The sequence below is a fragment of the Humulus lupulus genome, chromosome 2 (assembly GCF_963169125.1).
Source record: "Humulus lupulus chromosome 2, drHumLupu1.1, whole genome shotgun sequence".
NCBI classification, from domain to species: Eukaryota; Viridiplantae; Streptophyta; class Magnoliopsida; order Rosales; family Cannabaceae; genus Humulus; species Humulus lupulus.
Window position 1 is genome coordinate 286413433 of NC_084794.1, and position 13490 is coordinate 286426922.

The following is a 13490-nucleotide window of genomic DNA, read 5'->3' on the forward strand; positions in this document are numbered from 1 at the left end:
ATGGACCCATCTACTGGCGAGCTCCCGAGCATGATCAACACATTCGAGCACCTCCACAAGAAGAATGATAAATGGATTGGTGATGTAGAGGTGATAAAACATGTAAGTTGCATAACCTTAACTAATTTATGATCATTTAACTTTAAAAAGTTTAGTAAATAATTAATAAATATTAATTATTAATTGGTTGTTGTCAATTAGTAATTATTTATTAATTATTAATTAAATTTTTAACAATTAAATCTTTATAATCTATGTGCCAATATTTTTATGATTAATGATTGTGGACTAAGATAAAAAAAAAGAATGTAACTAATGTTGTCCCTGTATCAGGGAGCTTGCGGGCTAAAGTAAATTTGGTCATGAAAATCCATATCTGAATCAAAGACATGCAAATGTAGTTGATGTATATGTTTGGAGACGTAAATTCCCCATTAATGAAATTAACTGTACCTACCGTATATATCAACAACATCTTCATGACTTTCATTCAGATATGGATTTTCATGACCAAATTTACTTTAGCCCACTTGCTCCCTGATACGGGAACAAAATTAATTACATTCTTTTCAATCACTGGTCTGCAGTCATTAATGATAGGATGTTGGCAGATAGATAATAAAGTTATATTTTATATATTGTTATGTTAAAAATTTATAAGTTAGGTTTTCAAATAATGTTATATTGGAATTCGAGATACGTGCTTTTTATTGTGCATAATGAGATGACCGAGCGTCGAGCATCGCAGAGTACGACCCCTGTATCATTTGCTGCTTCTTGTGTCGGCAATAATGTCGACGGTCAGTTCCTGCCTGATATGGATATTGTCATGGATGTCCTTGGACCCCACTCGCGTTATAAGAAAGGGTTTGGGGGGTTGCCTAGGTTGAAGGCAATTGACACAAAGAGGGCAGCATCTTCGTCAACTTCTCAAATGTCAGGGCAATTGCCACCTGAAGTGGACAGCCTTTTGCAGCAAACTGAGGACATTATGCTAGAAAATCATAACCTAAAAAAGCATAATACTAAACTTGAGAGTCGTCAACGGCATCAAGATCTCCTGCTCAGTGCTTTGTTGAAGCAGGTTGGTGAAATGGCTCCTGGTTTTACTGTTGACTTACCAGACCAGGATTCGGACGAGGACGATGATGCTGACGGGGGCGGGGATGATGAGGCGGGCAGTACTCATTTGTAGAACTTTTTATTTATTTATTTAAAGTTTAATTTATGAGACGTTTATTTTACTAAACTACTTTTATATTTTCATGTTTGGTGTAGACAATAAATATTAATAATTGTAATTTTTTTATTTATTTATAAAATTTTAATTTTAATTTTATTTCTAATTAAATAATATTACTAAAAAATTAAATAATTATTAATATATTGAAATTGAAAATTATTAATTAATATTAATATATTGAAAATAAAATTAGTAATATAATCAAAAATATTATTTAAAAAATACTTTTACCGGCGCAAAATTACGTCGGCAAAAGTTTCAATCCTCATTGGATATATACACCTTTCCCGGCGCAAAAATGCGCCACTAAAATAGTCAACTTTTGCCGGCGCATTTTTGCGCCGCTAAAAGTGTTTTCCACAACGTGACAAAAAATTTTGTCGGCACATCCTTATTTTTCCCGGCGTATTTTTTCGTCGCCAAAAGATACTATTGCCGGTGCATTACATTTTGCATCGGCAAAAGTGAAATTAGCGACGGGGGTACGTCGCGGTCCTTTGCCGGTGCATAATTGCGTCGGCAAAATCTATCTGGGTTTTGCCGGCGCAAAAGTGACGTTTTTTGTAGTGCATTCTCATTTTCTTTTTTAGTTGAACCCGACCCTAATTGAGGAATGAAAGTGGTATTACTGGACAAAGAAGAACAAGAATTTTGTCAACGAGGGTGCTAAACGAGATTATATAAGTTTAACTTTATTATCAATTCAAATAATTATATTTTTCTTTTGTATTATAATTTTTTTTTTAAAAAAACAGGTTAAGTTGAAGTCAACTCTTGAAGCTGAGACTCAACAGACAGTTGAATATGGTACCGATGATTCTTCCTCAGTCGATCAAATGAAGATACTAAGTCAGGTATTTGGTGAAAGGTGGGGCCACCAGAAAGGAGTTGGCCGCAAATTAAAGGGAAAATCGTTAAGCCGTCCCTCTCAAAACACTCAGTCTCAGGCACCACCTCAACAATCGACTGAGGAAATACGTGAATTGGTTGACATTGTGAAGGTCATGAATGAACAGGTTCAATACGTGTTGTTTAACGCCCAAACATGATTTCCACTTAGTGGTGGTTGTAGTATAGATGAGCAGTCGATTCCACAAGGAGGTAAAGAAACAAGTTAATCATTAAATAAATGTTAGAGATAAATAATGTGAGGAAAATAGAACAAGTGATGTTTTTGTTGTTTTTGAAATTTAAAGATTAGAAATAAAGATAAAATAAAGTGTGATGTAACAATAGGTAACAAGTAGGAAGGATCAAGAGTCACCAATATGCATACTTATTTATTTGGATCTTTGATTCACAAAAGTTACACAAATAAGAAGCTCACATCCCAACTATTCATTTGGAAAATTTAACATTGAAGCACAAATATGTTTTACAAACATGTATTGAAGTGATTATTATTCTTTACCATGAAAAGATGAGATAAATCTTATGAGAAATCTAAAAATGACATTATACCATTGGCAATAATGCAATAAAAGATTGGACATAAAACCTAACACAAATATTACTTTTACCATTTATAAAATACATAGAAAGAGCATGACTAATTCTATATAGATTTTAGCAAAAGTAAATATATATGAATGATATGGAGAAAATGATAAATATATTATCTATATTATTTTTACTAATTTGATAATACATAGAAAGTGCTTGACAAAATCTTTATACTATTAGTAAACATAAATTTAGATAATAAGATGAAGAAGTAGAGATGAAAGAAAATAAATCACTAAAATTTATAAACTTTAAGCACATGGTGAATCAAAAATGCCAAACAAAGTCATAGTGCATATAGGATCATCCTAACTTTCTTAAGAATGTTAGCCTATTATGCTAGACATTCTCATGAAATTCTAGAGAGAAAATATGAGAAATGAGACTAAAATTTGGTAGAGTTTTGCTACCTAAAAATTACATGGTAAATATGAAATGAGAGTCCTTATTTATGGAGGAGATTGGAGCATCATGTATATCGTTATATATCAGGTATCAAAGATTTTTAAAACCATTATAAGTTTGTAGATAACTTATTTTATAAATTTAACAAAGATATATATTTTTTATTTAGGATTTTATACTTCCAATTAGTGAAAAGAGAGACCAGTCACTTTTTTCATTTTGTTGAGCCAATTTGGTTATTAAATATTGGATCCACTGAAGAAGAACGAGTTGAATGGATATCAAAGCGTAAGATTGATTCAAATCTGGGTCAAATGTGGTTGTTGCCATATCATAAGAGGTAAGTTTTTTACTTTTAGTATTTTGTTAGTGATTATATATAATATTAATAATGAAATATTTTAGTGTTTCTGTTAGAAAACATTAGATGCTTATAATGTGGATTCTATGTTATCAGGATTATGAAAGACTTCATGACAAATGAGTTTTCAATGCGATGGCTAACTAGTAACGTAAGTGAAAATATTTATTATTAAAGTTCTAGCTTTACCTCAAGATTAAGTATATTAATTAAACTCACGCAAGGAATTTTGTTTTAGTGTGGCTGGAAGAACTCTTACACAAAGGATGAGATCAATAAAGTACGTGAAGAATGAGCACAATGCGTCATGGATTTGATGAGTATTACATAGGACTACTCACTTTTGTTAACTTGGAGTTTTGAGGAGATATACTTACAATGTTAACTTAAACTTTCTTGGAGATAAGTATAATTTATAATGCTTATATGAGTAATTTTGTAGTTATCTTAAGACTCGTCATTATTTTGGATATTTAATTCAAATTCTAGTATTTTATATTACTGTGATATATGTTTTGTTTTGTTTAGTTTGTTTGTATAAAAAGCAAGATTTGTTTTGGCATAATACAATTTTAATGAAAAACAAAAAACACCATAAGTAAGTTCTACTAAAACTGACAATAAATGCCTACACCATAAGTCGGTTGGGAACCGACTTACACACCGTCCTATCATGATTTACATCAGAGGTCGGTTTACAACTGACTTACCCTGTTTTACACCAGAGGTTGGTGTGCAACCGACCTATCATGTCTTACACTAGAGTTCGGTGTGCAACCGACCTACCATGTCTTACATCAGAGGTCGGTTTGGCGCCAACTAACCTACCATGTTTTTGCATCATAAGTCACTGCATGGGAAGTCAGTTCCCAACCGACTTATGAACGTTCAGAAGTCGGTTTTTAACTGACTTATCATGTAATTTTTGTAGTAGTGTATGCTAGACATTCTCATGAGATTCTAGAGAGAAAATATGAGAAATGAGACTAAAATTTGGTAGAGTTTTGCTGCCTAAAAATTACATGGTAAATATGAAATGAGAGTCCCTATTTATAGATGGAGAAAATGACTAAAAAGAAATTAAACAACAATTTGGGTTGGTTTACAAAATAAATCTGAAATATTAATAATAAAATATGATTTTGAAAAATCAAATCTTATTATAAATATTAACCTAGTTATTTTGGTGTATGGTCAAATTGCCCTTTTTCAAAAACACCAAAAAAGATGAGCTTTAAAGCTCAAAGTGGTAATTTGCAAAGCCCAAAGTGCACAAAACATGAGCTGAAAGGTGGCTGTGGCAGAGGAGGATTTTGACCCACTCCCAGCCAATGGGAGTGCGCCATGTAGGCGCTGGCTGGGAGACTGCTTGGGCCGTTGGGCTTGTTTTGCTAAATGAGGCTTCATATGTGATAGGCGTGACCTGCTGAAAGGTTGATAAAAAATGGGAAGCTTCAGCATATTAAGGAGGCATGGGCGTGAATTGGGCTTGAATGGCTGGGTTGAAGGAAGCTGGAATGTGGTTGCTTCAGGTGGGCTTCAGGTGGGGAGAGTTGGGCTCGCTGGGCTTTGAATGGCTGCTGGCTGAAGGGGGCTTAGGCGTGACTGCTGGGAAGAGCTGGAGGCTCTCGGACAGGTGTCGCAGCTGGAGGGTCACGCTGCTGCTGGGGACGGCTGGAGCTGCTGGCCAGGTGCGGACGCGTGGCGCGAGGAGATTGGCTGGGAAAAGAGTAAGCTGGCGGGCCTGGGTGCTATTGGACTTCCTTCTTGGGCTTTGATCTTCAAAAATACCATTTTCTCTTTTTTTTTTTTTTAGATATAATTATTTTCATTTATAAAATAAATCATATTAATTCCATTAAAATATTAATTGAAACTTAATTTATTTTGACTATTAAAATCAATAAATGTGTATTTTTCACCACTAATCACGTGTATCAACAACTTCCACTTGAAAAATGTCCGGCAACAAACGTGGAGATGCATAATACATATCAACGATTTTTTCGAGAAGTATGTAGGCTCGTCTTTTGAAACTTAGACACAACACACGTCTCAAGTTTCAGCTTATTAGCCTTCACCAGGCCATCCCGACACACCTGCACAAACTTTTCCATCTCAACCTTCGTCCCAACCCCCGCCTCCTCATATGAGTGGGTCGTTGTCTCAACCTTCGCCCTATCCGTATCCATACATGTATGGACATGGAGGATGATCGTTACCTCCACAGTATCCATGGGCGATGCCTCTCCACACACCACAGGCACCGTAGCCACTGCAGACACCAAAAGGATACAATCCGGAGGACGCCGAGGGTTGAGATGTTTTATGTATTATTGTATTAAACAATAACTTTTAATTAATAAATTATTGTATGGATATTTAATTTGGATAATATTGTATTATTGGATTGTTTTTTGAATAAATTATTAATTTTATGCATATTTAATTTTAGTATTATTAATTTTATACATATTTAATTTTGATATTATAAATTAAAATATATTATTTAAATATTTTATTTTAATTATATAAAAATATTAGGGATGACTTCTATTGCCGCTAATAATATCAATGTCGCTGCTAATATTATATTATTAGTGCGACTTTTTACTATTAGGAGCAAAATATAATCTGGGAATCACGATTAGTAGGGGCGACATTCAATTTATTAGGGTGAAAATGTTGCCGCTAATACTATTTATTAAAGGTGACGGTTTTGTCGTCGCTAATAATCGACATTAACGTCGAAATATTAGCAGTTATACGTCAATGGCGACATGTCGCCGCTAATGACTATTAACAGCGACATGTTGTAGTATATTAAGAAAATTACTAAATACAATATATATATATATATATCCGTCGAACCCAGCAAAATTTTGTTGAGATATCTTTACATTACCAAATTAAACATTTAATTTTATTCCCATACAAAATGCCCACCTCACTTTCCTTTGGATTTTCTTATGGTCACACCACTAAAAGTAAATGATCATCAAGATGATCAATACAAGAAATGAATGCACCAAAATACAATTATATTCCCATGATCCAAATAATATTACCGAACAAAAAAATAAAAGAAAAAAAATCATGTTATGAACAATTTTCAACTTAATTCGACCATCATATAAATGATCATCTTCTCTTGGCTAGCTGGAAATTCCTCTTCAAGAACTGATTGGCTGCTCGATCATTTCTGTGACACAACACTCTCAGTATCGTGTTGGGATCAGACCGGTGCCACCTTCCGGTGGTGGGAGGCATCGGAAGCTTTTGTACAAGTCCAATATTACCAGTACCAGTGTTGTTGCTACTACTCATCACAACTCCTATTCCACTAGTTTCGCACGTTATGATGCTGAAATCCTCCATGAGTTGCTCAGTGCATTGCCCCATCAAACCTATCACCCCTTCAACCGTCTCCGCCTCCCTTTCCACCACTCCCTCCGTAATCAACCCTTCACCGCCGCCGCTCGTGCAGAAGACCCTCTTCAAGCTCTCGAAATCCTCCTCTATCATCTCCTGATCGGACCGGAGAAAAACCCTAGAGCTTCCCCCGGCTAGCAACACCATGAGGAAGGCCTCAAACGAGGCCTTCATGACTTCCCTCATGGCCAAGGCCTGAGCCCGGTCAGTGAGCATGGCACTCATTAGGGTTAGGTTTTGCTTGAGTGTTCGAAGAGCTGGCCGGATCCTTGCATTCGTGACGTCGTCGACGTAGAGGCTTTCGTAGAAGACGGAGTTGGAATCGAGGAAGATGAGACGGTATGCTGCCACTTCGGAGACGTGTTGTCCGGCCGATTGGATTGATGAGTGTGCGCGTTCGAAGTAAGAGTAGGAGGAAGATGAAGTGGAAGAGGAGTTTTCTTGTGCTTTTCGAGTGTTGGTGAAGCGGTTTCGGGTGGAGGGAATGATTCTTGGGGACATTGAAAGTGATTTGTCTAAGGAGTTGATGTGGGTTAGGAGATAGTGCAAGGTGTTGAGTCGGATGTAGAGACGCTGTGTTCCTCGGCTTGTTGATGGGCGAGGATGGTGGCCTTCGTTTGTGAATCCATTTTGGTATGATTCTTCTAGGCTTGAACCGCATGGACTTGCTTTCTTCCATAGTTTGAGGAACTTTGAGTCTCGGTTGCATCTGGTTAGAGGGGGTAGTGTTGGTACGTAACTTTGTTTCGAACCTAATTAATCAGCAAAAAGTAAAGTTAATGCTAATTATATATCAATTTAAAATAAGATCGTCATTAATTTGCAAGTAAATCTAATGCTTTTTTTTTCCTTCTTTATTCCTTACCACATGAGGCAACAAACGTAGTATAATCTTGGAGGAGATTCTCCAAACCATCAGCAAGATCTTGAACTAAATCTTCAGTGATTCCTATAGGAATTTCAAAGAACTCGTCCACTGCTTCTTTAGCCAACCTTGTTAGCTCCACAGCTGATTGTGCATAAGGCTCAGATTTGGACTTTGGATTCCATGTCTGCATGTATATAAAATATGATGTTAAGTCTTTAGCTCGAAATTTGGTTAAAGATCTAAAAATTGAAAATAAATAAAACTACTCACCTCGGTTTCTTTAGCTCTGTTAAGGCATTCATGTCCTTTGGCCAATCTCTCAAGAATCCACTTCTTCAAAAGGTTCAATATGACATAATCAACTTCATAAGGAACCATCTCCCTAACAATAGTCTTGCCGCCATCTTCGCAGTCCACAGAGTCCTCCACCACCATTTGAACTAACATCTTTTCCAACTTGCCAGCCCTTTGAAGAACTCCAACTGTCTCACATGATAACGTCGAGACCCCACTCAAGTACTGCTTTAACACAGCTCCATAGCAGTTGTGAAGCGTCACCGCAGCAACTCCGACCGCCGTAGAGTGCCATCTCTTTAGTATGGGGCTGAAACCTTCCCTCTCTTTCAAGGCCAAATCCTCTGTCTCTTTGGCTAATTGAAGTAGAGCTCCACTTGCTTCCTCTTCCTTTACTTCTTTCGAATTGGCATGTTCAATTATCTGCCATAATGATCGAACATATATGTTAAGATTAAGTTACTCATGCGCTGCTGATATACATATATATATGTGTGTGTGTGTGTATAATTACCTTTGCAAATGCATTCTTCACGGAAGAACGAATGTAATGATCCACACGATCTCGAGATGAGTCGACCACCACCACAGTCGTGTCTCTCTTATCTTTTCCTTTACCACCGCCGCCGCTACTGCCTTCTGTGATGGTGAAATCCTCTCCCAAAATCCTTGAGGCTGACAAGGCCAAGGGGAGAAGGTTCTCAATCTGCGAAACGTTACCCTTCAAAAAATAATCATGGTATCGAAGCATTCTCTTCTCGGCCCACCCCAGCACCGACCCCAAAACGGACGACAATATCTTGGCCCAAACGACATCCCTGTCGAGCTTCTTGGCGTCGCTGGCCACCTCGGCCAGCATGGTGTGAGACGCGTACAGAAGGTCCTGCTCCACCATGGCCGTGGCCACATATTGGTGGAACATAACCCACGTGAAGCACACGTTGTGGATTTGCCTAGTGATCCCCAGAGTTGACCAGGTCTTCTTCATGAGCTCCAACAGCTCGTCCACCTCGTCCAGGACTAGGGTCTCGTCCCTCACGTCAAAGATTGACTGCAGAAGCGCCACGTAGACGTGGACGTTGACCGGAAATCCGTCGGCCCAGTGGCAGACGTCGGTGGGTGTTGACCCGTTTGGACTCCGCCACGAGAGGGAGACGACGGAGTTGCAAAGGGTTCTCATGGTGTCGGAGTTCTTGCCGGTGTCGATGGGCTTGGACTCGCTGGAGCGTATGATGTCACGGAGGCGCGTGACGAAGGTGTTGGGCTTCTCGAGTGGGATTGATGGGTGGAGGAGAAGACCGGCTTCAAGGATTTTGAGTTGTCGTTTTTGCCAAAGGTGGTACTCATGGGAGTCGTTGAATTCCGAAGGTTTGAGGTGGCGGAGAAGCTCCAAGGGAAGAATTATAGTCTCCGCTCGCCTACCCATCTGTTCAAGATTAAGATTAATCGTAATTTACATAATTAATATTGAGCAAAATCTAACCTCCTATTTTCTATCGTAGATAAGTAGTTTGGAACATAATTCGGTGATAATTCTAGCTAGAAGCATTTTTGGGTAGAATATTGCTATGCTTTATGAGTTATACAATACGTAAAGAAAACATTACTTTTAAATTACTAATATAAAGTTACATTATGATGACAGATAATAATATTAACTAACGACAAACCAGTTGGTTATAAAAAAAAAATTGTGACTTGAAATCAGTCTCTGTTACGTACTTGTACTCTGTTTTGTTATAGTTGTTTAAGAATGGTGTTATTTGCAATGCCATTTATGTAACAAGAACATTATACCATATATTCCTGCCATATATTCCTGCACGTATGATATTATAACAAAATTTTGATATATATATATACGTACTTGGCCTACGAGAGTTCTCATGAGAGTCTTCCGGAGCCTATTATCACTCTGCTCGGTGACCCGCATCTGCTGCCTCATAATCTCCGCCGAAGTCATCGGCCTCCTCGGTCTGCCCAGCTGCGGCACCGTGAACGACATGGACGGCGACCCCCCAGCGTTCACCGACCCAGGTGACGACGGATTGGACCCCGAAACCATCCTCCTCGACGGCGACCGCTTGATCATCTTCAACCCCAGAGCCCGCTTGACCCGACTCGTTGGCGTAGTCACCACATGGCCATTCTGCTTCGTCCCTGGCCCATTAATACCATTACCATTATGCCCATCTCCATTGTTGTTATTATTGTTGTTACCATTGTTGTTGTCGTTGTTGGAGTAAAAATTCAATGCGTTCCGGCCACCGAAGCCGGGGGAAGACCGGCAAGCGGTGAAGAAGATCTCATAAGCGGTCTCGCGGATGTCGTCGCGGCCGATTCCGTGGAGGTTCCCAAAAGGCCATACGAGGTCGGAATCAGCAGCCATGGCTGGTGGTCCGGTGAAGTTGGGGCGGGCAACGGGATATGGCCCAGATAGAGTCTCGCGGCGTGTTGGGTGTCCCATCGCCGTATGGGATGAGCGGCCTCGGCGTGTGGTGGCGATCTTCTCTTCTCTGATCTTCTCCCAACTATCTCTCTCTCTCTCTCTCTAGCACTCTCTCGATCGTCAGATATCCGACGGGAGAGAGCGATGAGAGGTTGTGAGCATTAAAAACTGGAGAGATAGAGAGATATTTGAGATGAGAATGTGAGAAAACTGGTTGGGGGTGGTGGCCGTTTTGTTAGTTATGACAGCGGTTTTGTATTAAGAGAGAGAAAGAGATGAGGCCTAAGCTGGTGGATTACCAAAGAGAGAGAAAGAGAAGGAAGAGAGGGATTAATTAATCGATTAAATTTGATTAATTATGGGATTAGTGGAGATGAGTTTGCCAACGTTAATTAATTGTGCTTTTTTGCGAAAAATACGAGACATTTAAGGGGTTTGTGCTAGCTAAGACTACTTGGACGACAAAGATGTATTTAGCAAAAACTATTTGACAAAATAGGTTTTTTGTTTTTAAACTGTCTTTTATTAATTAATCATTTATATATATATATATATATATATAAATTGTTATTCCAACTATTTCTCATTTCATCTGCCGCTGATTAATTTTTGATGTTTTTAGTTTTTATTGTTATGTAATTTATTTATATATATTTATATTTATTTTCTATTAATTATAATGTCTGCAACACTATTTTTTCTTGGTATTCACTGGTGAATTATACCAAATGACACTACAAATATTTCACTAAATAAATGTTATCATTATTCCAAAAAATTGTGACTGATATATAGTTCGTTTTTTAGTCATGGTGTTACTGTTATCTCATTTACATATAGCCAAAAATATAGTATGATATATTTCATGTAGTCATTTGGAAGAATTATATTACAAGCATATGAGCGTTGTATAATGAAGTTAAAAATAAGAATTATATTTACATGTAGGAGAAAACATGTGTTTCTTGTATCTAATAATATGTAATACACACAAATATAATTTGAAAAATGGAGTACTATAGAGCCTCCCCCAAGTGGAGACAGACTACGGTTGTAAAATGGTATGTATCGATATGAATATTGTTGCGATGAGATTGTTAAGCGATGAGTAGTCAGAGTTTTTTATCATACATCATTTAACATCATTTAAATATTATATTTTAAAATATTATTTATTTATTTAAATATAAAAAATATGAGAGAGAAAGAGATAGACCAAAAAGTAATGTACAAAAAAATAATTAAAAATATTTGAAGAATGATAAAACTTGTCTCCAAATGTAGAAATATACTGTAACATAGTTAAATTATAGAGTTATTTTACAACATCCAATGGAGTATGTTTTGGTGATGATTCTTCAAAATTTTGAGGGACAATGTATTATACATCATCAGTTGTGACTGCTCTTAGTAGTTAGTTGTTAGCTATTATATACCGTAATTTCTGTTATCCTCACCAGTATTAGTATTCTATTAGAGGTTTGTTTCTTGTATTAGCTCTCTTCCTACTGAGCTATATATACCTTGTATTTTTCTCATTAATCAATATACACAAACATTACAATTTCTTGTTCTCATCTTTAATTTAACATGGTATCATAGCTCTAACTCTTTCTGAGCTCATTTCGTTGCCCTTTTGTAGAATCCAAGAACTTTACTTAGCTAATTGTTTAGTAGTATTATAGTATGTTTAGTATTATCTTTGTAACTGTGGATTTTTGGTTCAAGACCGGAAATTATTTGGACACTCATAGTAGTACTTATAGATTTTCTAAGTTTAACCTATAGTTTAAGAATATTAAGTATAACCTAAGGTTTGATTATATGACTGATAATTAAGGATTATATTTATTATACTATAAGGTTTAGATATCAACCAATAGGATTTTAAGCACGTGTTATGAATGGGTAATTAAGGATTAAGTATTTTTGAAGATTAAATTAAATAAGGGTAAAGTTTGAATGTTATAGGGTCAGTCAGCAGCTTTGAATACGTTGAAGGCTTAGTGAAGGCTATTTACTCCATTCAAACTTAGCTAAAAATGTGTAATTTCGTGTTTAATATTCAACGTGTGCCGATATATCGCAGCTATAGGGGGCGATATATCGCAGCACGTAGATACGGAAAACACGAGACGATGCACGATCGCCTCGGGCATACTGGCCCAGGCGATATATCGCCTACAGGGGGCGATGTATCGCCTCCTCCAACATATGTTCAAACATTTTTGAATTCTTTTCCTTTCAGCCATTCAAACTCCTTCATAAGTCCAGCATCTTTTGAACGAGTCTTCAGCCTCTGCTGAACGATTATTCAAATTATTTTCACCTAAAAAGCCATTATTTTTATTCAAGTAAAATCAAGATACTTTCATTCCCAAACTCTATAAATAGGACCTAGTACCCAGCCATTATTCACCTTTTGCTCTAAGTTCAGAAGCTGCAAGTGCTAGGAGAGTGTGAGAGTTAAACACTTGGGTGGGAAAGTCATAAAGCTTAATCATCTTTAGCTTATCAAACACTTTGGGAAGTAAGGTTCTTTAGTATTTCGGTTGTGGTTAGATTGGTCTTGCAAGTCTTTGAGGGAATCCAAGTTCTTAAGCACATAAGTTTCGGAGTGTTCCAAAAGTCCCAACTCAGTCCATCATATCCCGGTAACTTTGGTAAGGAAAATAGGGTAGAATCTATATGTGTATTGCTTATGTGTTATGTTATGAAATATGATATGTTATGAATGTGTATGTTTGTAGGCTTGGGCTTATGCCCTATTTGACTAACAAGACCCCAAAAAGATTATGGGCATATGCATACTTAGCTAGTAGGACCCCACTAATCTCATGGGCATAAGCTTGTTTAGTCTATGGGACCCCAAGTAATAATGGCCATTATAATAAGTGTATGTATTAAGTGTTATGATATGTCGTTACGTTTATTA

At 37.2% G+C, this 13490-nt stretch overlaps 1 protein-coding gene across 1 annotated transcript; it reads right to left on the reverse strand.

The window, feature by feature from the left end:
• Positions 1–6450: 6450 nt before the first annotated feature.
• On the reverse strand, positions 6451–10495 carry LOC133815632 (protein unc-13 homolog). Its single transcript, XM_062248449.1, has 5 exons — positions 9974–10495; positions 8621–9532; positions 8083–8529; positions 7810–7996; positions 6451–7696 (listed from the first exon to the last, which is right to left on the reverse strand). The coding sequence occupies exons 1-5, from the start codon at positions 10493–10495 to the stop codon at positions 6654–6656; spliced, it is 3111 nt and encodes a 1036-aa protein (XP_062104433.1). The 3' UTR covers positions 6451–6653.
• Positions 10496–13490: the final 2995 nt, after the last annotated feature.